General features: G+C 41.1%; 1 protein-coding gene across 2 annotated transcripts; it reads right to left on the reverse strand.

Annotated features, from left to right (window-relative positions):
• Window positions 1-161: 161 nt before the first annotated feature.
• Dsg3 (desmoglein 3) lies at window positions 162-27,967 on the reverse strand. 2 transcript variants are annotated; one of them, XM_027404383.2, is made up of 17 exons: window positions 27,920-27,967; window positions 20,347-20,382; window positions 19,535-19,666; window positions 18,729-18,884; window positions 18,172-18,316; window positions 17,359-17,525; window positions 16,424-16,552; window positions 15,634-15,819; window positions 12,782-13,053; window positions 11,773-11,912; window positions 9,879-10,106; window positions 7,871-8,125; window positions 4,965-5,110; window positions 4,623-4,686; window positions 2,142-2,371; window positions 836-1,114; window positions 162-529 (listed from the first exon to the last, which is right to left on the reverse strand). In XM_027404383.2, the coding sequence occupies exons 1-17, from the start codon at window positions 27,965-27,967 to the stop codon at window positions 200-202; spliced, it is 2,943 nt and encodes a 980-aa protein (XP_027260184.1). In that variant the 3' UTR covers window positions 162-199. The 2 variants fall into 2 exon arrangements, with proteins under 2 accessions (XP_027260184.1, XP_027260183.1); XM_027404382.2 differs by having other exon boundaries at window positions 162-580.

Genomic DNA, 27,967 nt, shown 5'->3' on the forward strand with positions numbered 1-27,967 from the left:
TTGGAAAAAACCAGAGAATTAGTAATGACAACATACCAAGCTTTGCTCTATGAATCAGAATATTTGAATTATAGCCATGATCAGAGATTATCCAAAAAAGCCAAATTAGTCCAATACCACAAGCTTTGCTAGATTAAAAAAAATATATTTGGGTACAAATATCCCAATTTGGCTGATGTGTTTTTCCAATTTGTTTTGGTCATAGATGGGAACAGGTTTCTTTTGTATAGAGCATATTGTATGAACCTCGCAGCTCTGTAGGAGCCACTATGCTGCCAGAGACACTGGGAAGGGGGCAAATCACCCTTTCTGTTACCGTGACATTCTGGGTGAGATGTGGCTCAAAGGTGGCAGTGGTGGGCTGTACAAAGGAACCTGATGTTGAGTGAGTTTCTGTGAGCAAGTAGTTACCAAGCTGTAAAGGGTCAGGGATGGCAATGGCAGGGTGGACTGACCCGGAAGTGAACACAACAGAAGCATCTTGACCGCCAGAGAGAGTCTGATGCCTTTGAGAACCCGACTGAGGGACCTCCAGACTTCCAGGCAAAGTCTGGTACCTTTGAGAACCCGACTGAGGGACCTCCAGACCTCCAGAGAGAGTCTGGTACCTTTGAGAACCTGACTGAGGAACCTCCAGACCTCCAGACAGAGTCCGGTGCCTCTGAGAACCTGACTGAGGAACCTCCAGACCTCCAGACACAGTCTGGTACGTTTGAGAACCCGACTGAGGGACCTCCAGACCTCCAGACAGAGTCTGGTGCCTTTGAGAACCCGACTGAGGGACCTCTAGACCGTCAGGCAAAGTTTGGTACCTGGAAGGACCTGCCAGAGGGACTTCCGTAGGCCGAGCGCAGATATCTGCCCCAGAACCACTGCCTTTAGGTCCTGGCTTCGCTTGCTTGGCTTCATCATCAATACCAAGACATATCTCTCCAAGCTTTTTAAATTTGGGGCCAAGGGAATCCAAGAAGCTGTCATCTAGGTCATCGGCGATAAAGCTGCAGGAGCTTAGTGCAGGCGAACAGGGGGCCGCGTCCTCGCCTTCGTCATCGTAGATCAGCAAACAGTCATTCACTTCCCGCTCACCCTCTTCCTCAGCATAGGCGAATGATTTCTAAATACAGAGAAAGAGGGCAAATGGACTTTACAAAGACCATCGGATCCACTCATAAAGCCCAAGGCTTGGGTGTGAACTCCCATATTAGCTAATCCACACTAGTGATGAAAGTGTTCTTTTTTGTTTTTTAAATTTGCTTAATTTTTTCCCTCTGGATAGCTCAAACGTTTTCATTTATTTATTTTATTGTTACTATCTTTTTAGTTAGTGTTCAATATAATAGGTTTATGACATTCCCATAAACATATATATCCTTGGTCTTTGATCATATTTAGACCCCCTTACTCTTTCTTGCTCTTCCCCTCCCTCCTGCTAGTCCCTTTCCTTTCCCCAAATAGTCTCTCCTTGGCTTCCATGTGCTATATATACACACAGAATTAAATATAGACCTTTGCAAATGAGAGTCAACATGAGATCGTCTTTCTTTCTGCTACTGTCCTATGTTCCCCTGCCTCCCTCCTATTCTTCCCCTTCTCTTCTCAGAAATCCCCTCCTGTTTTCATGACATAGATAAAAATAAACCTAGATCCACATATTAGGGCAAGCATGACGTGGGGCTTCAGGGAATACTCTTCAGGGAATGTTCTCCTTTGGGGAATTGGCAATATGGCTGACATTCCATCAAAAAGTCTAGCCTAGACTTACGTTTTAGTTTTCAATTTTGTCTGGATTTTGGTCTCCATAGCAACTGTATATGCTGCCTGGGGTCTATCACAGTTTGTTCGATTTTTGTACTGGGGGAGTGGCAGCTTTCCCAAGGTTCACGGAGATAGTTTTCACTACTCCCCCCCCCATGGGGACTTTGTGTTAACTTTGTCCTTGTCCATTTGGCTTGTGAGTTTGAACCAGTGGCCCAATTCCGACAGCCACCAAAATTACCTGATTTATTTTGACAATAGGAAGCTTTGTTTCCCTCACATTGAAAAAAAGTATAGAAAAATGAATCTCAGTACTAATGTACATAACCAAGTAACCAGATTTTCTATGTTGAGATAACCAGCCTGCTCGTTTGCTGCCTAGTTACCTGAGAAAAGTAGGAACCTAGGAAAGTCATGTTCACTGGTGCAGCAACATAGTCCTTCAAGGTCCCTCCAGTAGAATGCCTTGTTCTCATCGTTCCTGAATGAGCCAGGGAACAGGGGCCAAGTGCCCCTGTAGCTGCTGATCCAGTAGCTGCTCCCAGCTTGGTAGTCATTTCCATTCCCGAAGCACCTTCCACCACCGTTCCTCCAGCATATGTATTTGTGCAAACTTCTAAAGACACAAGAGAGAGAGGGAGAGTTCTCTAATATTTCATGTTTTCATGTTGTGACTTTTTAAAGTTCCAGTGTGTATGCATATGTGTGTGTACATTTGTGCCCATGCTCATAGGTGTGTGTATGCCCACGTGGTATGTGTGCACATGTGTGCATGTGGAAATGTGGAAGTCAGAAGGCAGTCTTAGGTGTTGTTCCCCAGGGTACCGGCCATCTTTCTTTGAGCTGGGGTCTCTCACTGGTCGGGAACTTGCCGATTCAGCTAGGCTTTCTGGCCAGTGAGCCCCAGGGATCTGCCTTTCCCTATCTCCCCAGCATGGGCCATGATGCCTAGCTTTTTCATGAATTCAGGACCCCACCTTTGCACAGCAAGCGCTTGACTGACTGAGCTCTCTTTTCAGTCCTTCCTGTTCTTTCATCTTTGATGGGCAGTTCCTGTGTAAAGCAGCAATGTGAGGGAAAGGACAATGATGTGGCTGGGGTAATATCATTTCAGAAGGTTTATTTGACAGCAACAACGCAGGGGCATGGTCAGGTGGAAAAGTCATGAAGACATGTCCTTTAAACAAGAGTTCAGGGAAACAGATTGTCAGTGGCAATAGCCAGAAACAAAAAGAAAAGTGAAAAGACACAGTAGTCAATAATCAGCCATGGAAAGCTTCTGAACTCATGTGTTCTCAGGGACAAAGACACTGGGGTCAAGCAGTCATGATTTTAGCATGAGAAGTGAAGAAATTCCCCATGATGTGACAGTGCAAAATGACAGATGGCATCTGAGGGAAATTTAAAGAATTATGAGTGTGTTTCCTATTTCTTTCATGTGATGCTTTCATAGATTATTTAAATTTATTTTTAATTTTTTTGTGTTTGTGTAAATATAGACACACACAGAAATTATAACAGGATGTCGGATCCCCTGCAACTGGAGTTTACAGGTGTTTATTAACCACCCAGTGTGGATACTGGGAATTGAACCCCAATCCTTTGGAGGACCAGCCAGTGCTCTAAACCAGAGAACCAACTCTCCAGCTCTTCATGAGTTATTTTACAGACAACTCTGGGTTTAGTTTTTGCTATATAATCATAATGAGAGAAGTATTTGAGAAGTTGTTAAAGGTTGTCATGTAACTGGGGATAACTTGTGTAGGCTTTTGCTGACTACAGAATTAAGAATAAAATTCCTGTGAGTACTGGTCCTTATTGCTTGCTAGTTTGTAGTGTACTTCTGGTAATGAGACAACATGATTAAAATTGTCACTAAGTAAATCCAAAGAAATAACAGATCCACTTAAATGCCACTTAAATTTACGCTTCATACCCTATGGAGACTGCACAGAACTAGTAATTGACCTCAAATCAGACACAATTGATGCTGTTATACCAGGGAGAGGGACAGAATACAGAGGGCTTACACATGCACAGAGGCGGCACAGATACGCACACATGAGACTTGATGGGCGAACATGAACCGACCTTCACTAGCAATAGTCAGAGTAAGTGGTGTGGCCCAGCTATTGCTAACATTTTCATTTACAGTTTTCTAACACTGTAAAATATTTCCCAATTAAAAGTAATTAATTAGTAGTTGTAAAGATGGAGGTTAAGGGCTTTGGCTGCTCTTCCAAAAGAGAGGTTCAATTCCCAGTACCCTTATAATGGCTCATAATCATCTGTAACCCTGGTTCCAGGGGATCCTATACCCTCCCTCTTCTGGCCTCTGTGGGCAGCAGGCATGCACATGGTACATAGATATACATGCGGGCAGAATACTTCTAAACAAAGTAAAACAATAAATTGAAAATATTTTACAGTTAGTATTTAGTTGCCTGAGAGCTATAGTTACTTCAATTCATTAAATTTTGGAAAAAACAAAAAAATAGTCTTTAGATTTTTTTCAAAACAGTGACATCAGTGAGCGAATTAACTCATAGAGGGCAGATAGATGCTGCAGAATTGGCTAAAATACCAAGAAATATAAAGCTAGCTTCTAATCTGAGCGGTGATACCTCTTGTTATGGTCTCCTCTACATTTCAAAAATAAGTTTAAGCTACGTAGGAGAATGAGACAGGAGGATTTCAAGTTCAAGGTCTGCCTCGGCAAATTAGCGAGACCCTGGCTCAAAACAGTAAACACAGAAAGGACAGGGGCTGTAGCTCAGTGGGCATACTTGCTTAAAATGAACTCAGTGAAGGCCTGAGTTCATATCTCAGTACAAGTAGGTAAACAGACAAATTTGATGTTTACTCACCTGAACTTTCCATAAAATCTGCTCCATTGGTTGTGATAGGAGGCACACAAATGTTTGTGATTTCCTACAAATTATACGGTAAAATTATACACATTTCAGTGCAATATATATGAAGTGTGGTCTCTTGTAAGTGATAATATTACAATTCTTCTAGGAGTGGCCCCTTTTAGGATGTGACTCCTGTAAAGCTGGAGTCCTAAAACTCCCCATCCACAACAGTCTCAACTCTCCACTTAGGGTCAAGATGTCTCTTGATATCCCTCTATTTCCCTTTCCTACTCCAATATTAAATCCTTTTCCACTACATGACTGCAGTAATTGCTTTACAAACCGGATTCTCACCTTGTCTTCAGGCTGGGCTCCTTCAATTCCCCACTGATGGATTGTTCCTTCTGAACCATCAGGCACAGGGATAAAGCCACCTGTCTCGGCTCCTCCTCCAATGGGACCTGCCCCACAGTCACAGGTCAGCAACAGAAGAGGGGCCACTAGGCAGGAACAAGGAAATAGAGAATGCTTGAATCCACTGGAAACTATTTGACATGGCAATTGTCAAAAGTGTTACAAAGGCAATACAGTAGTTCAAACATTAAAGGAAGACATTCAACAGAAGCAAAATTAGTGTCTACAAAATACAATTTAGTAAGTGAAACGCAGTAATCTTCCAATGATCATGAGCTGAAGGAGGCCAGGTCATTTCTTAGAGGGTTTGTTCAGTTTCTCAGTCCCTTTCCATAATACATATTATTGTTATTGTTGCTGTTACTATTTATTGTATTTGTTTGTACATGTTTACTGTCTCTATTGTGTTTGGTTCATACACATAAAACTATGATGCCTCCATAGCCAAGATTTTATGTGATTTTGACAATAGTTCAGATTCTTGTCTTTAGTAAAGAGCAGTTGACCAGCAAAGTGCAACATCGACTAAAGACGGTTTGATCGATGGCTGTGAGTGCTGTGTGTGTGTGTGTGTGTGTGTGTGTATTGGTATTGGAACCTGGGTTCTGATAGAGCCTGTGCTCTTAAATCTCAGAGTCGTTTCCCTAGCCCCTATTAGTGCACTTTTAATTGTGAATTGAGAGTCCTTAGCTTGGAGGATCTTTCAGCCATTGTATCATTCTTTCCACTAATGGGCTAAGAAATGTTCATTTAAAAATATTTATTTCATATGTTTGGGTGTTTTGCTTGCATCTTTGTCTGTGTACCACGTGCCTGCCTGGTGCATGTGGAGGCTGGAAGAAGGTGTCAGATTCCCTAGAAGTGGAGTCAGGCAGTTGTTGGCTGTCATGTGGGTGCTGCAATTCAAATCCAGGTCCTCTGTTTGCTGTTGAGCCATCTCTCATTGAACTCTGCTGTCAATGACTCATCTCCATCTCTGCACTGTCAAGGCCACATGAGCCCTAATGCCCAACTGCCCACTTAGAAGCAACTCCCTGAAGGGTTGGGGAACAGGTCTCTGAATCAGTCTTCTAGGGTTTGAATTTTGGATGCACCACTTTTCAGCTCTGTGAACCTGTTTATGTCGTATGATCTTTCTAAGTCATCCATTCAAAGGGGAAATAAACGGTGCCTTCATCATGGTTGTCTGAGAGAGGGACGCCAGGAAGACATGCTAGTATTGCTAGAATGAACTACATAATTATGCAAATTAGATCAGTCATATATTAATATAAAATTAGGTCAAGTTTTAAAACAGATGGGATGTAACTCACATCGTATATTGAATTTTAATACAATGCTTAAGTGGATTGTACTTATCATTAAAATATTTAATTTTTAATTCTGTGCATATGTGTGTATCTTGTGAATGCACATGTCTCTGAAGGCAAGAAGAGGGCACTGGATCCCCTGGAGCTGGAGATATAGGGAGTTGAGAGCCACCCAAAGTATGTGTTGGGAACTGAACTCAGCTCTTCTGTAAGAGCTATGTGCTCATGACTATTGAGCAATCTCTCTGACCCCAAAATCATATTTCTAAAGACAGTTTAAGTAGAATATACATGTACATCATGAAAATTTGTTTTACCATTAATACTTTATGATTCGGTAATAAACTAAGGAATTATTGTGAATTTATTAAGGATCTCTAGTTCCTTTAAGTAGAGGACTTTCATATTCAGAGCATCATTTACTTAGTGAGATTTTGATTAAAATGAAAATTTCCAGAAAGCTATCTATTGAATAAGCTAAAACGCACATTTAGTAAAAGACAGTACAGGCATGTAATTTCCCTAAATGTCTTTAATATTATTTGTGAACATTAAAAAGCTTTTTAAAGATTTATTTTATATGTATGAGTGTGTTCCACATGAGGTCTGGGAGTTATGGGTGGTTGTGAGCCATTATGTGGGTGCTAGGTCAAGTACTCCTAAATACTGAGCCATCTCTGCAACCCAGGTGTGAATATTTTAAAGGGGTGCACATGAAGGGTAAGCTCTGTATTGAGGACTGGCTGGATTAAACACTAAATCTCAGTGTTCACGTTCTGTTAATGTGGGTCCTAGATGACCTCTCTAAAGTTATTTGACCAACATTCTTTTATTTTAGAATTTTAGCCATGAGACTAGTATATGGATCTGAGATGTGTATGTACATCTTAGAAAGTCCATGCTTACCAATAAAGTCATGATGTTGACTGTGAACATATTGACTGAATGTAGAGTATCTTCATAATGCCTTTCGTTTGCTCTTGTCCCCATCCCCCATGTGCGTGGAATATGATTATGAGTACACAGCTGTCTGGGTGTGCTTATGGAGGCCAGAGGGAACCTTGAATATCATTCCTTGGGTATTTTCCCCTTTTCATTTGGGGCTGGGTCTTTCAATGGCCTGAGCTTCACTAAGCAGGGTAGGCAAGCAGTCCAGTGAGCTCTAGGCATCAGTGTGTCTCTTCCTCCCATCTTACTATCGCTGAGATTACACGCATTTGTCATTGCACCTGGCTTCTTAGGTGGGTGCTGGGATTGAACACATGTCCTCATGCTAGTGAGACAAACACTATCTTGACTGAGCCACCTCTCCAGCCCCATTGTTTTGAAATGTTCGCATATATGACTTGCTTTGCTGTATTTAAGTTGTTGCTAAGTAACAAGCTAACCACATTTCAGATTTTTCTAGCAATTTCCTTCAACTTGGCCAGTTAAGTGATTAGAGAATGGCACTTCTCACTTTATCCAGATGAGCACAATGGCCCTTGTAAATGATGTCACTGCCATGGACTCTGGAGGGCATATTGGCTTACTCACACAGCAGCATCAGGAGTCCTAGCAGGATCAATCCGATGGCAGCAGGCCCCAGCCTCCAGGATGACTCCCTGTATATTATAGGTCCTCTGCTGGGGGTAGGGGCTCTGCACATGCTCCGGTCATCACACTGACACACTGTCAGGGTCAGGATCTCTGGTGTGTCACACTGCCTGCCCTCATTGTCCTTTACGGTGACTGGGACACTGTAAACCCCTGGAGACATCTGCTGCTGGGCTCGTAGAAGTGCTGAGGTAGCTACAAAAAAAGTACAAATCAACAGTGAGACTAGGTATCATTTGCTCTTAAAACTTCTTGCTTGTCATTATGGTGCTAGAATTGTCTTGGAATTATGATCACAAACAGGAGAGCTGGTGTGGCTGGAGCAGTGCTGAGTGGTATAAGAGATACTGCAGGGTCGGTCTGACTACCAGGAGTGTCTAATCCATGGCATGTGGGTCACATGCATCCCTAAATAGCTACAGATGCAATCAATCCAACACAAAATTGTAAAAGCTAATTAAAACACAAGAGATTGGTTTTTGTTTGTTCATTTTTTATAGCCTGATTGCTCAGTACTTGAAGTCTTTAGAAGACAATTTCATTTTGCTATATCATGAAACACAGTGTCTTGAAAATAAACAGTCCTCGGGCTCTTACAGTTCTAAGGTTTGGCTTGGACATCCCTATGTGGCCCAAGACAATCCTTCATTCAATGGATCCCAGAGAAGCCAAAAAGGTGGAACCCTCTGGTATCATTGTCTCCCACAGTCCAACAGGTCATGATTCTCCTCCACAGAGACACAGCCCTATATTGCTTTCCCCTCTGAAGGTGGTGGGAGATGAGGCATCCCAGTGTCATGTCTCTGTCCACAACTCACCCACTCTTGTGTATGTCTGCACCAATACTTCACAGGCACATGACCTCATGCATGGCTTCAAACTCTGATCTCATGCCTGACTGAAATCCTCTCATCTGCTTCTCTTGCTTATCTCCAGAGCTGAGGGCCTGGGTGATAGGGTTTGTAGTGGCTCATTGCCTATTAGACAGCTGAGCATCACTTGTTCTTGGTTCTCCATTTCTATATCACCTCTTTCTAAATAGGAACCCTGGGAGTGTTGTATTGTTTGAATCATTCCAGAACCTAGTGCCCTTGAAATTGTGCCATGGCTACCCAGTTTGTGTTGTTCAACCTAACTCAATTCAATCACTCCCATCCTGCCACCTCCAAGAACTGGCCCTTGGACCTTGTGAATGCTGGGTATGTGCAGAGTCACTGAGCTATATTCCCATCTGTCTGTTCTTTGACCGTGTATCCATCTGGTAAACTCATCAGGAGACCAATGCTACACATAAAGTTTGGAGCTATTCCTTTAAATAATATCAGAATGCCAAGAGTCATAGAGAGAAAAATGTCTTTTGGTGTCTCTGGCCATGACTAACATATGACTACAGGATGCCATGGAGCACATCCATGAGAGGAAGCAAGATTTGCACACACACACACACACACACACACACACACACACACACACACACACAAAACAGTAAAGGAAAGTGAGTTTACAGAGGATTAGAAGTGGCTTGATGGTCATTGTACAGTCCAGAAAGGGAGATTATTTTATTAAGTCTATGAAATTTTGAAAACCTCAGTAAATATATAATACGCATGATACCCTTCAGGAGGAAACCAGTTCCTCTTTTTCATTGGCTAGTGGGCTTGCAGATGTTAGTCCGCCATGCTCTTATGTGGCAAGCTCCAGCCCTGGCTGGGCTGCACAGAGAGCCCCTGCCTCAAACAACAAAACCAACAAACCCAGAAAACAGTAAATGGTGCTAGAATTAATATACTTTCTCTTCTCTTTAGAAGATACCAGGCTCATATCTCAGTTTCCAAGGAATGTTTTCAATTTTTTCCCAGAAAGGACCTCTGTCGAAGGGATTCACATTCCTCTGGAAATACAAAGCAGCCGCAGCTTTGGTCCATGGAAGCGTGTTTTCTCTACTCACCATTCATCATTCCGATGTTCCACATGACTGGCAGTTTCAGAGGCTGTTCCTCCAGCGACACTGTGTAGGGACCAGTGTATTTATCCCTCTCCAGGGTTCTCACCGAGACAACCACAGATGGTGATGAACTACAAATCTCTTCCTTCTCGAGGACAACTGATGGACAGTTTTCACTAAAACTGGGCACTTCCACATGTACTGTGCCTGTAGACGTCTTTCCAGTGTTTTCTGTAAGAATAATAAAGAAATACAGAGAGTAAAGTTGTACGAAAAATGACCTTCCACATCCCCATCTCTTTCTTTCTCTCCCCTCCCTCCCTCCCTCCCCCTCCCTCCCTCCCTCTCCCTCCCTCCTCCCTTCTTTCTTTCTTTCTTTCTTTCTTTCTTTCTTTCTTTCTTTCTTTCTTTCTGGGAGTCACTCTAGGTCCTCAGGCTGGCGGTGAACTCCTGTCTCAACCTCCTGCATCCAACTTACAAAAGTAATTTTTTAATATTTCTTTCTTGCTGCAAAGTTAGGATAACTTCTTTTGAAAAGTATCAGGAGTAAAAAGACATCATCCTATCTCTGCAACTTATCAAACCAATTTAAACTTGCCAAGTTGCCTCTGTCTCTAAGCAGTATTAGTTAGCATCAGTCAAATATTCTTGAAATCAAAGTAATTAATTCATTAATTACAAATGAAATCAATACACAAAATAGCTTTAAAGCTGTGGTTACATTTGTAACCAGGAGACAAAAGATTCTTGCTCCTGCAATTTGAGCCCTGGTATTTGGAATAAATAATTATATTTATTACATAAAACTTAAAAGTTTATTGAAGCCACAGGGTGGCTTTTTAGTTCCAGCACTTAGGAGCAGAGGCATGTCAATCTCTTTGAGTTTGAGTTTGAGAGCAGGTGCTCTACATAATCAGCCACAGGCCTAGCTCCTTATAGTCAGACCCTCTTTCAGAAAACAAGCAATTAATGTTGACAATCAAGCAACAAAATAAAACTCTTCAGTGGTAAGATGATGAATGAGTTCTGTCATATTTAGTATTAGGGGTGTTTTTTCCAAATGTTAATATTTTTTAGTGTTTATTTTTTGGTGTTATTACACTGAGCCTAAATTAATTTTATAGACTGGTAAACTCATGCAGTCTGTGAATATTATTTTAAAACATCTCAGAAAAGGAAATTTTATTGTTTAATGATGAGAATTTACAGGTTTCGTGCAGAGAACTCTCATGAGTTTACACTTGGAGTGGATTTGTTGATTGACTGTCTATAGGAATTTTAACTTGTCTTCTAAAATCAGTATTTTTGTAAGTCAAAAAATTCCTCCTGAGGTTAGGAAGGTGGCTCAGTGGGTGAGAATACTTGATGTTTGGGCCCTTAGCACTATGTAAAAAGTGGGGCTGCTGTGTATGCACCCACAACTCTGTCTCATGGCCCTCTGGCTGCCAGCATTGCTCCAGGTTAACTAAGATTCCATGTCTCAAGTGACTAAGGCATACACCAATGAAACAGGACACTCAGTGTCTTCCTCTGGCCTCCACAAATGTGTGGGCACAGGCACCCGCACTCACATATGGACAAATATATATCATACACACACACTCATACACACATGCATGAAATACACACACGTGCACACACATACACATATACACACACTCACACTTTCTCCTTCACACATAGTAAACCAAAGGGACCAGAGTTATAGGTGGTAACAACCAAACTGGGGAGCGGAAATTCTTAGTCTCTTTTAGGCTAAGATGTGATGTCTCAGGCTCAAGGCCAAAATAATGATCTTTAGTGATAAGGGAAATATATTAAAAAGTCATGACCATCTACACTGAAGGAAATGCTAATTTAAATACTTGATTCAAAACCATGGAAATAACATTCTTACCATCTATGGCCAGAACTTCAGCTGAGATGGTCTTGTTAACTATGAAAGTAGAATCTCGGTCGATGTTTTTGACAAATTTGATCTGAGCAGTTTTTGAATCAATAACAAGCAAACCGCCATCATTACGACCCAGGACATATCTGTTTTATAATAGAAAAATATAAAATGTTATTTATTTAATAAATATTGTTCATTATAGAGCCAACATAGTTATACATGATCTAAAATGTTGTGTATGTACTTATAAACAGTATCAGGATGCTGGAGAGATGGCCCAATTCTCAAGAACATTTGCTGCTCTCCATGGGACCTGGGTTTGGTTCCCAGTACCACATGGCAGCTCATAACTACTTATAACTCCAGGTTCAGGAGATCTGATACCCTCTTATATCTCCATGGGGAACTACACACACACAAAGTACCCAGACACACATGCAGGTAAAACACCCACATGTAAAATAAACATAAATACATCTTATAAAGGAATAAAAACCTGGAAAATTAACATGGTATAGATGGATCACACTTTATGTATGCATTAGTCTCATTACCCACTTTTTGGTTGTGGAAAATTAAATAGAACAAAGTAAAACAAACCATGTGCCTATGCTTTTTATACTGAGCTGTTTCTTTGTATGGTGCTTCATGCTTCAGCCATTACCTACTTTGCCTTGGATTGATCTGTAGTGTCTTATCTTATTGGAACTCACTCCTTTGATGAACTTCTAACCTTTTGCAAGACTTAGCTGTGAAGCTCTGTGTTGCTTCCCATCCTGGCTAAGGCATCCCTCTTTTAGTTCCTACTAGTTCACAGGCATATTATTTTTGCTCATGGCACAATATATTTTAATGATTTATCTGTGTATCTCCTCTTGAGGAGATATCTAGTTCCTCAACTTTACCCCTTCCATACATCTGTTCCTGGTAGCTAGTTGATGGAGCATTATGTTGTAGTTACATACAGATGAAAGCCACACTAAGGACTCATAGGATATAAAGCCTGTCTTACCTGACAGATGAGGCGGCTTTGCCAGTGTCCTCATCAGTAGCTTGATATGTTCCTAGGATATAACCAGCCAGTTTGTTAGTGCTGACACCCTTTGGCACGATAAACGTCTTGGAAGGAGGACGGAATGAAATTCCTTCTCGGACATTGATGACTTGAATTATGACTGGTGTCGACTGCACTCGGTACTGCGAGATCACTGACTGGTGGAATTCAGCTTTGTTTCTGACAGCAATGCTAAATTGCGTGCTTTGCATTTGCTCATAATCCAGAGCCTAGAGTGAAAACCAAATTAGACAGAAGGAAGCCTCACAAAAGATGAAACAAAGCAAACACAATCTGGAAGAGCATGAGATGAACAGGACCTCCTATTCCTATAGAGCAAATATGGTTTCAGAAGCCACTGTAAGGTCAAATAGAAAATGCCTTAGGATTCTTAACTCATGAGACCTTGTTTTGGTAACCTGTTTATAAAACACACTGTCTCCTTTCTAGTGAAAGGAGACATCATTATATATAAAGGAAACACCAAGACATCATTAACTCCTTTTAGGCCATGAGGTAGAACATAGAGTCCCTAATTGTGTGGTGGTAACACAGCTCAAGTCTTAATTCAGTCATGTCTGAGCTGTATGTTGTGAAGCAGGGGGTTTGGTTTCTCTGATCCAAGCTTTTCACTTCTAAATGTTATGTACATTTTATTAATTTGTTTAAAAATTGATCCTTTTCAGTACTGGAAATAGAATCCAGCATGTTATCATATATGGTAGGCAAGTGTTCTACCACTATGCCACATCTGAGGCTTTTTTCACCAGGTTGTTGTGAGACTGTAACAAATTAAGTCTTACAATACATTCTTTATTGTTTGTTTGTGAGATGGGTTTCCCTTTGTAGTTCTTGTTATCACTCTATAGACCATGTTGGCCTCGATCTCAGAGATCCTCCTGCCTCTGCCTCCTGAGTGCTGGGACTAATGGCAGGCATACCACTGCCTGGTGATACATTTTTATAAACAGCAACTTAGCTATTAATAATATATTTGTTGGATTCATGTATATTCTTTTTCTATCATAAAGAAAATTTGAAGCTCTAAAGGCCAACTATCACATCTTGGTTGGCAAGAAGACCAACCAAGTCTTTTTTATAGCAGTGCGAAATTGACCCAATTCTTCATAGAGACAGTTTGCAGTGTTTTTCCTTATAGTTGCTTGATTATCTAATTAAGCTGGCTTAAATCAAGTCCCAAGGAATCCGAGATTAGGATTTTTCATTCATTAATCTTTTTTTTCAGCACAATAGATTAGGAAGTGCTAATTGTTGTTTTATTTATTGGTAGAATATTTTCTTAAGGGAAGACATCTGGATTTGAGTATCAGCTATAATGACTGCTTCTAAGGGCTCAGAGTTTCCCATTGGAAGGGAGAGTGGAGGTAGACACAAAGTGATTACAGAGCTGCGTGGAAGCAGGGAATTGCTTCCACCTAAGAGGTTTGGATCTGGGCTGAGCATTGAAGGGTTCTGTGAAGGTATTCAGGGAAAGGTGGAGGCACTTTCAAATAGCCCATGTTGCAGAAGGTGATCGGAGCTGGCTGGTAGGGCCTTGGGCACCTTAGTAGGAAGGTCTGCTACTTCATTTTGATGTAGGTGGTTATCCACTTGGATGGTGTATTAGAATCACATTGGTCAATGTCAGACCCAATAGGATGAGAATTCCCCCAGAGATCCTCATGCGAATCCTTTCTGTATTTCATCTAGAAAGAGTTGCTTGTTATTTAAAAGTGCTGTTGGTGTTGGGGGGTGAGGCACCACTCAACCAGAGAGAGCCCAGGAGGAGTTAAAGAGAAGAGTAAGTCATCTAATTTGTTTCTTTAAAAACGTGTGGTAGTAGACTGGTGGCCGTGAGAGCAAGAAGTGGGGAGAGGCAGGACGGACACCTGCTAGATAGCACTGCAATCATGTAAGAGGGAGGGATCAAGGCTAGGTGGAGATAGGTGGTGGAAGGCAGAGGGAGGCCATCCTTTAACAATAGCTTGTAGCAGAACTTGATGGCTGGCCGAATGCTGTAAGAAAGGCCAAAGATCAAGGTGTCAAGTTTGGGAATGTACTGAATGATCCCAGTACATTAAATAGAGAGTCAAGATGATGTTAGGATTTATAACAAAATCCTTGCAGGTTCAGAAGCTGCAACATTCTCTGTGAGGTGTGGAATGATAAGAAATGTTTGTAAATATTCCAGAAGCCTCTTTGTTAAGGAAATACTATCACTCCATCATTATGTCAGATCTAGGTATTAAAGGAACTCCAGAATGTTCCAAAACCTGATGCCAAAGAATACCAGCAGAGTGGCTATCTGTTTGGGTCTGCCTATTTCCAGGCACAGCTGTCCTGACGTAATTCCTAGTGGGGAGTCTGTCACGTTGAACCTGAGTTTTACTCAGTGTTTTGCTTTTTACCTATGGAATTTGTTAACAGTTCCTACTTACTGGAGAAATTGTGATTTCTTTCTGTGAGGACATTAGCGAATGCATTTAAATCATGTTGACAAATTCCCACACCACGATCCCTTGCATTCTCATCTCTTCTGAACTCCAATCTGTTGCAGACAGTGAATTTGATTAATATATGAATTGTCTCTGCTTTCCTGTCCCGAGAGCATGCAAGCCTCTCCCTGCCTCTTGTGTGTGTGTGTGTGTGTGTGTGTGTGTGTGTGTGTGTGTGTGTGTGTGTGTGTGTGTGTTAAAGGAAGTATGGTAGCTTGGAAAGAAAAATTAGTATATCAAGAGAAGCTGTCTTTAGACAATAGAGCTATGATGATAGTAAAATAAATGCTGTCTACTTTGTTATGTCTTCCTTACCTTAACCACCTTCAGGATGCCTTCGTTGGTTCTGGGATCTGTTTCAATTTCAAACCAATTTCCCTCATTACCAGAGGTGAAGAAGTAGACAGCCAACCAGTTATCTGTGTATTCTTCATCCCAGTCTGTCACTTGAAATCGGAGTAACTCAGAATTTAAAGTATTTTCCTCAATACGCGCGGAATACTGAAATGGAGAAACAGGATTTTAGTCAGTGCTAGGAGTTGTGAGGGCGACCTGGCTGCAGCATTGCTGTTACTCTGTCCATTGCCAGGGTTGTTTGACTGACCTGGCTGGCTAGGCAAATGTGCCCTTCCTCACTGTCTCAACCTCCCTCCAACTGAAGAGGGTGGCCTTCAACTCCCCTACTAGAACCCCAGACAAGTGTTCAAGATTCATCTCTAGGGTTTACCTAAGGGAATCATATTTATTTTAAATAGTATTCATCTTTACTTCTCAAATTACGAGCTATTTCACACGAAATCCTTAATTACCATATGTAAGTTTATTTTGTTTTTGTTTTTTTGTTTTTGATACAGGGTTTCTGTGTAGCCTTGGCTGTACTGGAACGCACTCTGTAGCCAGGCTGGCCTCGAACTCATAGAGATCTACCTGCCACTGCCTCCCAAGGCTGGGTGGGTTTAAAGGTGTGCATGCTCCCTCCCCAAGATATTTCTTAAAATAGAAAAGCATAGAACATTTAAAACCCAACAGACAGGTAATTAGTGAATTGGGATGCTAAACTACTATGCATATATTAAAATGGTATTTCAAGGCCCAGTGCACATACCTGAGAGTCTGTAAGCAATGGGAAGTTGTCGTTGACATCTTTCACTTTAATACTACATTCACATTGAGTCGATAGTCCTCTTCCGTCATTGTCTGCACCACTCACAACCAGATGGTAGCTACTGACTTGCTGAATTTGGAGAAAAAGAGAACAAAGATTAATTGTTAAAGATCATGAATGGCCAGTAGTTGCTTTGTATGAGATAAGACAGTGAAAATATTTGAGATCATGAATCAGGGTTCATGCACACTGTTAGTTGTCCATGGCAGAGAGAGACTAGTGTGGCTCCGGAAGACTGGGTGGAGGAGCTCAGGCTACAGGAGGCTTCCTCTTTGGTAAACTTCTGAAGATAGTGTTGGGAACTGAGAGCAAAAGTTGGGCTATAGGAACGAGATGTGATGTGACCGTCTGAGAGAGGCTCATGTGTGGAGTTTCCCTATGACTCTATTGGGGAAACCATTTATGTGAAAGGAATGTGCACCTGAGTGGCCTGTTCTGGTGGAGATGCACTGTGGTGGTGGGAGATGACAAGAAGAGAGAGGAAGAGAGTCTTGGGTGTTTCGTAAGCAGAGATAAAATTAAATGGAGATGTCTAGAGAAAAGGTATGCTGTCAGAAGCTTATGACAGATAGAAACTCTGTCTAGGAATTTTCTCCCAGCCTATTAATCCCAGTGTAGACTCTGCTTCTGCACACCAGTGCCTTCCTTAATTCTCCCATTTGAGGTGTTTCGTGAAAGCTTGTGGCAGGTGTACATTCTATTACAGCAGAATCAAACAGAGGCAGATTCCTCTAGATTATATCAGGCAAAGGCTAGTAGCTTTCCCTGGGATTCTTTTTGTATTCTCAGACAAATGGAGGCACCATTCTTAGGTTGCTAGCCATCAAACCCTTTAGGATTTTTTTTTTTTGATGCTTCCAAGTAACTTGTTTTACCTCTCGATCAAGAGAACTGGTCAAAGTTCGGACTTCTCCAGTGTTTCTGCTGATGAGGAACATGGGCATGCCAGCAGGCTCCTGGGAGATGATTTTGAAGGCAATTTTAGAGTTCAGATGATTTGGCTCATCTGCATCCGTGGCATTTAGGATCATTACTAGTGAATCTAGGAATATAGGAAAATTGTCAAAGACCACAAACTCTGACATTACATTCACATTACAGACTCAAAATAGTTTAGCACTGATTCCCACTAATTTTTCCCACTAAGTTTTTAAACTACCTGTTTGCTAAAACAAAACAAAACAAAAGACAAAACAAAAAACAAGCCCCAAATTGTGTCGCTGTTGCTGTCTCTTTCTAGAATTTGTTGGCTTTCAGAAAAATCTTCTAGTGCTCCCTCAGTCTTGGCTCTTTTGAGGTTGGACTATCTTCTGTCTGGAGTTCTTCCCCAGATAGATGTACCTGCATGTTTCCTTTTAAATATGATTCAAATACTGTGAATATGCCTCTGTTCACTATAATCTAAAAACATCAAGCTTGTGAATCCAGGCTGCCCAAGAGGGACTCACATGGAAGCTGTGTACCTAGACACTAACTTTGTAATGGGACTATAATCTACAAATATAATTCTGATGGGTAATTGTTAAGAGTTAGTACACAATTTGGAAAGGAAATCTCAGACTATCTTAATGAATTTTTTTGTTGTCAAACTACTGAGCAAACAAACAGTATAGTTTGTAAATATGGTATAATGGTATGTGTAATTGAAAGATGTGAATGGGAGGCGTTTGGCCCCATAAAAGACTTACTTGAAGCGCTATTTTCTTCAATTTCTCCCTTGAATATGGTTTGTGAAAATATCGGAGCATTGTCATTGACATCTAGAATTTTCACTGTTAGTATGAGCGGTCTCTCTACATCTTGTCCCCGGGCATTTAGAGCTCGGCATGTGATCTAGAAACACAGGGAGACTATCCGTTATCACTGTATGGAGATAGCCTGAGTATTACTAAACCTCACAGAAATTATACCAATGTTGGCAATTAGATAACTTAATGAACAAAGAAGAAAAGCATTTCCCCCAAGTGTGGGGAAAGGGAAAGGTCCCCACTCTTGCCATTGGTCCAGTTTCCCTTCCTTCAAGCTGTTGCATTTTGGTAGGATGAAGTTCTGGAAAGCTCCTCCCCTACTTCTAGTGTATTATGCCAAGGACATGTACCACAGAGGGAGGTTTTTGGTAGAGGGATTAATTTTATTTGTTGATAGACTAACCCATGTAATAATTTCTTCTCTTGCAAACCTACCCGGAGAAAAGCTACCTTCTAACTTCACAAAGTACTTGGAGGATAGCTTGATGAGGACTCACCAGAAAGCTTGGGGTTTCTTCACGATCTACTATGGCTGTTATGTTAATATCACCACTGTTTGGGTCAACAACAAAGATACCAAAAGGGGGTTGATCAATTCCCACTCCAGAAATTCGGTATGTAATTTTCTGGGTTGCTTGGAAATCTGAAGTGATCTGTAAGAAAAAAATGGATTCAATGTCAAGCTGACCACTGATGAGCCTTCTCCTGACTCCGCCACAGTCTAAAGTCCTCTGTTCACTTGGCCCACCCTTTCCATTACGGTGTGATTTATTCTTGCTCTACTTATTTATTGGAGAGGATGAATAAGAAATCAAATACAGTTTTCCTGCTCATCAGCATGGACCAAGAATGAGCCATTTTGAATGCATGTTTAGGTTGTGGCACCATGGTGTTATAGTTAAAATGTTGTAAGAAGACAAAGGGGGCTTAGTTGTGAGAAAGCTTCCTCTGGATGCTCAATTCTTTCTTACCATTTCAAAAAGGATGCTTCTGTAAGTTGGAAGAAGTGGCAACAAAATGGGGAAGGGAGAGAATAAGGTAACAGGTGTTCAGAGTATATGTGAACAAGAATTGGTTTTTATTTTTAGACTTTTAAAGCTGTTTAACAGAGACAGTAGTACAGTGCTCATGAGACAGCTCATTGTCCAGCCTCAATAGCTGCCCACCCACGGCCAAGCCAATGTTTACTCCCAGTTATCTAGTTGCCATATCTCTCTATTTTTATTTTTGTTTAATAAAATGTTGAATTTGCATGCAATACATTTATTCTAAGGCTCACACTGCTTATGTCAATATGACTTACCTTGGCGATTGGGTTTCTTTTTGAGTTGTCTTCTCTTTCTCTGCAGGGCTTGGCAAATTTTACCCATTCACGTTTGTACCTTCTTTTGACCTGCTGCACTGCTGTCCCATCTTCTCTGTGCTGTCCTCCAGGCTGTGTTGAAAGAGACCTCACTTTGTGACATCTATGGCTGGCAGTCTTTGCTTTGAATATTGATCAGAGATAGATATCTATGCTGAGAAACTTCATCTCTACTTTGATGAGTAAGTATTTCCTCACCTGATACTTTGTCAAGAAGCAGATTTATATAGCATTACAAAGCTATGTGATATTTAATATAACTAATTGTATTTGATTTCCCCCCATTTATTCCACAATAGGATTTGATTTGTTTATTTAAGATAAGAAGGAAGGAGCCAGATATAGTAGTGGATGTCTGCAATCAAGCACTAGTGAGGCTGAGGCAGGAAGATTGCCAGGAGTTCAAAGCTAGCCTGATCTACATAGTGAGTACCAGGGTAGGCAGGACTACCCAGAAGACCAGTTCTCAAAAGATCAGGGCCAACCTACCAACTAACCAGCTAATCAGCCAGCCAGCCAACCAACCAAACAACCAAGAATCCAATACAAAATAAGATAAAATAAATAAGAGCACATGAGATAATAATCTTAATATTTATAGATAACTAAAATATTTTGTGTTATTTGCTAGAATTTTAGTTTTATGTATTTTTACAGTTGAATTATCAAATAATATGATTAAGTACTTTTCTCACTATAACTTTAAGTTTTAACAGTAAACTGATTTGAAAGACACACGCTGCACACTTTACCTCTATTTGCAGCTCCCCATGCACCAGCAGCACCACCTGTAGACATCAGACAGAAACAAGCACCATGTGAGTTCTTTAAGCAGGTGACTATAGAAAGCTAATAATACTCATCATTGCATTCTGTTCTTCAGATTATAGTTCATTTATAGTTTTAGAAAAGTTGGCTTAAGGAAGCATCCCAAATTGCATAATCTTACTGGGAAAAGGCACATTCTCCATATAAACAAGTTCCTCTAGTTTTTCAGTCTGACTTCAGATTTTAAAGATTTGTTTTACTTTATGTCTGTGTATTTTGCCAGCATGTGTGTATGTGCACCACGTGTGCACCTGTTGGATTCCCCACAGCTGGGATTAAAGAAGGCTGTGAGCTGCCATGTTAGTGCTGAGAATTGCACCTGGGTCCTCTGCAAAAGCACCAAGTGCTATTAACTCCCAAGATATATCTCCAGCACCATGACTCCCGATTTTTATAGCAGAAAAAAGAAGAAACTACCAGTGGTTAGAGGCTGAGGCTGGAGGAGTGTTGCTAGTTTGCGACAAAGATGGGCTAAAGAGCAATGAAGATCAACTTGGACTACAGAGTGAAATAAAACAAAAACAAGGAAGAAGATTCATAGCCACCACTCCAACCACCATCATTACTATCACCATCTTCTTGATTGTAAAATGATGCTTTCAGACACTTTCAGTCACTCGATGTTTCTTACTTGGTTACCATATAAAAAGCTCCCAGAAATCATTGCTTTAGGGACTGTTGTGATAAACTGCAGAAAGTGGTCACAGAATTATTGACAACTGCTATGTCGGGCATGGTGGCACATGCCTACAATCCCAGCATGTGGGAAGCTAAGGCAGGAGGGTTTCGAAGAGTTGGAGGACAGCCAGGATGACTTAGCAAGACCTTGTCTCAAAAAAAAAAAAAAAAACTAGGAAAAAAAAGTAACAACAAAGTCAAAACCCCAAGCCCTTATTATCTATCATGCGTGTTTATACAAAAGTAACCCCAGATTAGCTCCTTTTAAAGACAGGTTCTTTTGTTCCCTGCTTTTCTCCCCCTCCCCCTGCACCTCCTCTCTTTAAAGTTGTACTAGAGTAAGGAGAATACAATGCAACTATTCTGGTTTATGAAAATGGAACCTTTTTCTAAAACCAGGGGTTGTCCTGTGCCAGTCTTAGGTGCTGTGGGGCATGGATCTGCTCTTCTCCTTCCTACTGCAACTTAAACATTACACTTCATTTTTAATTCCAGATGTGGTGGTGCTTGTCTTCAGTCCCAGAACTCAGGAGACAGTGGCAGAAAGATCTCTGTGAGGCTGAGACTGTTCTGGTTTACATAGTGAGTTCTAGGCTAGATGGAACTACATAATGAGATTATGTCTCAAACAACACAAACAAACAAGAGTTTCATTGTATACCACTGTATACTACTTGTGTAAAAAATTAAAATGAAGGTAAAAGAAGTTGGGCTGCCTGGGACCTTTGCTTTCTTGGGATCTCTCAGGCATGGCATCAGTGTTTCTTTCCACCTGGAATGTAGCCACTCGATCTTCACTGCCCACCTGCTTGTGATTCACCTAGTCAAGCACCAACATGCTCCATGAAGCAGTCTCTACTTACGCCTCCTCTCTGAGTTTGTACAGCTCACATTCTCTTTAATGCCATGCAGCTCACAAATATTCTCTGTATCTTACTATTTTACGAGTATTAAAGAATTTCTTCATGAGCTTTCCAAATCCTGGGTCTTACTTATGCTATCATTCCTCCCTATCCAAGTGTTAGACAACTATTTGCTGGTTCACTGAGTGTGAGATCTGAAGAAAAAAGGTCATGGAAAACAAATTATAGGATAAAATTAAAAGAGTAACAATGGTAGATGACTCGCTTAGTTTTTATTCACAGAACATTATACTCAATGTTACTGTAATTTATTGCAACCACCTAAAGAAGATTCTATTATAGAACCCCTGTTTTATGTCTATATCGATACAAGAGCATGAATACTTACTTTTTCCCTGTTTAACAACTCTTGATGAGCTAGGATTTGAAACATAGCCATTTTATCTCCAGGGTGTGTGCATTGCCATGACACTAGATCCTAACCCCAAGCTAACATAGATACACAGAAGAAAGTTATATGACAGTAACTTAGATTTTTATCAGGGCCAAAGGCTGTGGTTGATCCTGAAACAATGTAGATTTATTACATCATTTATTTTTAAAGATTGTAATGAACAGGCAGGTCCAAGTCTGAACCAAAGGAGCAATTACACTAGTTATGGGATGATCAACCCCTCCACTGTAAACATTTCACCTGAAACTCTGATTTTAAATAGTGTCTCAAGATGATGCCCCAACATCATGCCGTCTGTTAGGAAAGAAGGGACCAGTGTCGTCTTATCACTGACCATTCTTGTCTGATTATGAGGGAAAGGAGGGGCTGGGCATGTTCCCTTTTACGGGAAAAATGGAGTCATCCAGAAAACATGAGTCATGTCTGTACTAGCTCCATGGAGAATGAGTCTTCTAGCAGGCATTAAAGCCCTGGTCCTACCTTTCCAGGAAGGCAAAGCAAATCTATGGAGAAGTCACAGAGCAGAGCCTGGGCTGTTGTATTTCCGGTGTTCTCACAGAGCTGGAGCCCTCCGATAACTTATCCTTTCTAAACCTTCAACTCTCTTCTTTTAAGACTGATCTCAAGGAGTGCCCCTTCATTTAGTATGTGGAAAGATGTCCTTTGTTTCTAGAAAGATGAGGGACATCATAGGAAACACTGCTGAGTACTTAGCCATTCTCAGGCTGGCTAGAACTATGATTGCAACTGTGCATTAATTCTGAAGGCTGTGGAGTCTTGGGAGGGGGCCCTGGATGGAGAAACGGGTGACTGAGGGTGGGGCTCAGAGAGCTGCACCCTTCTCTTGTCCCAGTAAGCCCCCTTTGCCTCCTATGTGAGCAGCTATTGATGTAAGATTCTCTTGGCTTGCCCGTGGCCATCATACTTTCCAGTGGCTGTCTGGGAATCTTTAGCCAAAACCAAGCTCTCCTCTCTCAGGTGCTTGCAGCAGCAGTGAGAAAAGCAGCTTACACAGCCACACTACATTACCCATTTCCAGAAGGCATCAAAGTCTACCACACTTCCCGCTAGGGAGTTCAGAGACTAACTTAGGTAACTCAAAGGAGTCATTACATATTTTAGGTATGATTTTCTATTTATACCTTTTGGGAAAGAAATGTCATGAAATGCCCATAGGTTGGTGTTTCACCGCTATAATGGATGGATTAGCAGACACAGTGATTGTAAACATGGTAGGTCACAACAGTCCTTTAAGACACATTTGATAAATGAGTCACACAATATACAGTTCAGAAGAATGAGTGACTTATTCTTCTGATTTCTGTGTGAAAGCTCCTTCACTTGTGGTGCATAATGTCCCAATAATACCACTGTAAGCTGTAATACCAAAGCACACGCGCTTTACATCAGTAACCCTTTGAACACCATAGCTTAGTCTGCACCTTCAGAACACTTACTTCAGTCTAAGGTTGGGGAATCACCCAATACAAAGGCTGTTCTATCATGGAGCATTGAGTACTTTGTGTAAGTTATTGGGTTTTACAGTGAAAACAAAACCCCAAGGGTTGTGGAAATATAAAGCAAAAAAAAATATCTTGTGTAAGTCAGGACTGTATAGATTTTTGAAATTTAAAGCCATGAAACATTCTAATAAACTTTGTATTCATCAAGGCAAATTCTCCAATGAATAATAGAGACTAAAATATTTAGAAATTAGTATTTAATTTCAGACAATTCATTTTTTTTTTTGAGACAGGATTTCTCTGTGGCTTTGGAGGCTGTCCTGGAACTAGCTCTTGTAGTGAATCACTGAGATCCACCTGCCTCTGCCTCCTGAGTGCTGGGACTAAAGGCATTCACTATCAGTGCCCGGCTGGCAATTCAGATTTTAAGAACTGATGTGTAAACGCAATTAATTTAGAAAGCTGATTTTTTTTAAAGCTAAGATATGCTAAGTAAAAGTGGTACCCTTGGCTATTTGCAAATATTCCATTTGAGTGCATTGGAGGATGCTGTGTCATGTGTGCTGATTTAAATCTGGACCCTGGACCCTGGTTTTCTCTTTAATCGTGTGTGTGCATGCCAGGCCATATATGTGGAGGTTAGAGGACAGCCTTAGGGGTCAGTCTTCACCTTCCACCTTGTGTGAGATAAAAGCTCTGGTTTGCTACTGTCGTGCCAGGCTCCTGGGCTTCAAGCTTCCATGGATTCCCAACTTTTCCTTCTCTCTTCCCATAGGCATGTTCTGATTATATGTGTATACTAAGTGTTCTGATAATATGTGTATACTGAATGTGCTTATTACATGTGTGTACTGAATGTTCTGATTTCATGTGTATACTAAGTGTTCTGATTATATGTGTATACTGAATGTGCTTATTACATGTGTGTACTGAGTATTCTGATTACCTGTATGTACTGAGTGTTCTGATTACATGTATTCACCATTGCGTCTGTTTCACCTGGGTTCTAAGGATCTGAATTCAGCTTTCCACAGCAGCCCTCCGAGCCATCTTCCCAGTCTCCAGGACGATTTAAATCCCAGTCCCAGGCATATATCATTTGACTTGGTCACATGACCCAGCTCTTCCATTTCCTCATCTGCTGGAGAGGGATGCTACTTATGTATGTGTGGGTTTGTTGTGAGGATTGAACTCTGAGTAGATGTAAAGCACATAGGTGGCCCAAGAGCACAGTAGGTGCTTGGTAAATTCTAGTGATTTCTGTTAGAATAACAAGAAAAGGAAAGTAGCATCAAGAGCCTTTGACTAGTATGCAGGAACTGCTTAACGCAGTGCTCCTCTGTACCCCTGCCTCTGCAGGCTGACCCTTGCAAACGTCAGGGGTGTTGCTCCCACTGCAATTCCCATGAATGCACCAACTGAAGTTGCACAATGCATAGCTTGGCCAGCTGCACTGCTCTAAGAAAAAGTATGCAATAAGCAGATTCAGTTATTCGTCATGTAATTATGGATAACCCATCAACTATGTAATTTCCTCATGAGGCATTTCCCCAGCAAGCCCTCACCTTAGGCTACAGATTGACATTTTACTGGAAAGGGAGTACCAAGGGCTAAGAGGTTTATGAGAAATCTCTGGGACACAGAGTGTTCTAGTTAGCGCTGAGGATTGGTTTCTGGTATTAAGCAAGGGGGATGGCTAATTGGTAGGAATAATTGGGTCTCTGTCAACTGCTGCCAAAGCCAGGCAGTGTTAGGCAGGATTCTTGGCAAGATTCCTCTGTCCTTAAGACTCTTGAATTTCAAAGAGGTTCATCTTCATATAATCGTCAACAGTGGAAACAGCCATTTTACTGATCAAGTATGGAAAGCTCCCTTCTCACTGTGGACATTTTAGAGAGGCAGGGGCAGGGCTAAGGTGATTCTCTCCCTCTTTATTAGTATTGCTTTTTTTGAGACAGGGTCTCTCTACAGAGCCCTGGTTGTCTTGGAGCTTACTATATAGACCAGACTGGCCTAGAACTTACAGATCATCTGCCTCTGCTTCTTGAGTGATGGGGTTAAAGGTATGTGCTACCATGCCCAGCCTAAGATATTCTTGTTTGACAATGGAGAACACAGGACCTGGAGTGAGTCAGTGGAACAGCTACACACTCAAGCCTAGGTCTTGCTGTTACTTCTCACACTGTGATGCTGTCAATGACCTTGTATGGTGTGTGTGATGGGAAAGGTACAGAAACCTCCAGACATGTCTTTCAACTTCCAGACACCACCCTTCAACAACAAATGATGCTTTTGCCCGTAACCACATTATGTCAAAACTCTGGGTGGCTCCCCTTTCTAAAAGGATTCCACTTGCCTTCACAGAATGAACCTTTCAATGTCACACTCTGGCCCCTGTTCTCCAACATACACTTTCCGTCCAGTCAAACCAGTAGCTCCACAGCCCTGGCAAAGGCCACAATTGCCTTGTTTTTGCTTATATTCATCTGACAATGGAACAGTTCGGTCTGTCTCCACTTAGGGAATCTCAACTCCCACTGAATCCACAGAGTCTTATCTGCCTAGCACTGCCCCCTGCAAGTGGAAATAGGATGCAGATTTGCTTAATGTGAAACACAAATGCCACCTACATGGTTTTAAAGTTTCTTATACTTGCATCAAAAGGCTTGTTAAAAAGTTAATTAATGGTGTATCCAATTTAATCTACTTAAAATACTATAATTTCTATATGCAGCCAAAATAAAAACTAACAATATCTCTTACACTCTTGTTATGCTGTGTGTTTTATATTTAACAGCATATCTCATATCAGAACAGTTATATTCTAAGTGATAAATAGCCATGTATGGGTAGTGGCTACAATATTGCACAGCTCAGATCTAGACCCTGAATTTTGTATCTCTCTCTGACTTTCTCCATCTCTGTCTCTCTTTGTTTCTCCCTTCCTTTCCTCCCTCTCACCCTTTCCTCCCTCTCTTTCCTCTCTTCTTCTCCCCCTAAATGGGCAAAGCTTTACTGTGTGTTGGAAAATGTCTTAAACAGTGTCATACAAATGAGAATTGAGGCACTCTCCCACCCCCCCAACACAAGGCATCTGTTGTGACGACAGACAACTTTAATTTTCAGACAGTTCTTGAGATCTGGCTCCCTGTGGCTTTTAGAGGCCACTGTTCTATGTGGTTCATAATGAGGCAATGGCATGAATGGATGTTGACGCCAACTTTATCATCTACAATGTGGCAATTGCCCTTGGCAATTTTTCCTATATTTATTCATATTCAAGTTTTTCGTGATCTTCATGATTGGGAATACATATCTTTGCCTCACTAGTAAAATGACTAAGGCATAAACTAACTTATAGTATCTGAGCTAATGTTTATGCTCTTGATTCTTCTTGTCATTTAGAAAACAACATGTAGCATTTCCACAGTCAACAGGAGACTTACCCTCCTGAGCATCATTCCCCTGTTAAGTTCATGTCGCCACTCCCCAAAGGCCTGATACAGTTTGCACATAGTGGCTAAATGTAAAACCGGTTTTCTTAATAATCCTCCCAACTTGTCTAGAGTAAAATTGACTTTGATTTTAGTTCAACGGTTGGTGACTATTCTAAAAACATGTCAGGTGTCAAGATCAGGCATGTAGAATTCTTAGCTATATGCTTAACAAGAGATGTGTAATCCCAGAGAACAGAAGTGGCTATGTCGTGCTATTTTCATTTGTGTGTTAGAAAAACTCGCTACCTTGAAGTAAACAAAGATTGTGGAAAATAAAACCTGGGGTTGGGATGAATTAATCTGATCACTGAAGAAATACAAAGTAACTACATTAAATAAACTTTTCCTGCTTTATACTTCTTCTCAAAATTAAACATTAAGAAAAACAAAAAGGAAGGAATTTAAAATTTTCACAGTTTAGCATTTACTTGGCTGCATCCTTTTTAGAATGTATATCAGGGACTCAGTAAACAAGTCCAGTCTTCTGGAGTAAGCAAGGAAGCAGAGAAAGTTTACTAGTTTTCGAAAAAGATGGGACTTACCATCAGGAGGGCCAGGGGCCCCAGGACTCTGGGGAATGGGCAGGTCAT

Source organism: Cricetulus griseus, chromosome 2 (genome assembly GCF_003668045.3).
Source record: "Cricetulus griseus strain 17A/GY chromosome 2, alternate assembly CriGri-PICRH-1.0, whole genome shotgun sequence".
Taxonomy (NCBI): Eukaryota; Metazoa; Chordata; class Mammalia; order Rodentia; family Cricetidae; genus Cricetulus; species Cricetulus griseus.

Bases quoted from the DNA above. Each gene is read 5' to 3' on its own strand.
- Dsg3 (XM_027404382.2), bottom strand. From the start codon at position 27,967: ATGACCTGCCCATTCCCCAGAGTCCTGGGGCCCCTGGCCCTCCTGATG. The intron at 18,317-18,728 runs GTGAGTCCTCAT...CTGTGTTTCTAG, and splicing joins AAGAAACCCCAAGCTTTCTG to ATCACATGCCGAGCTCTAAA. The intron at 4,687-4,964 runs GTGAGAATCCGG...TATAATTTGTAG, and splicing joins GAGCCCAGCCTGAAGACAAG to GAAATCACAAACATTTGTGT.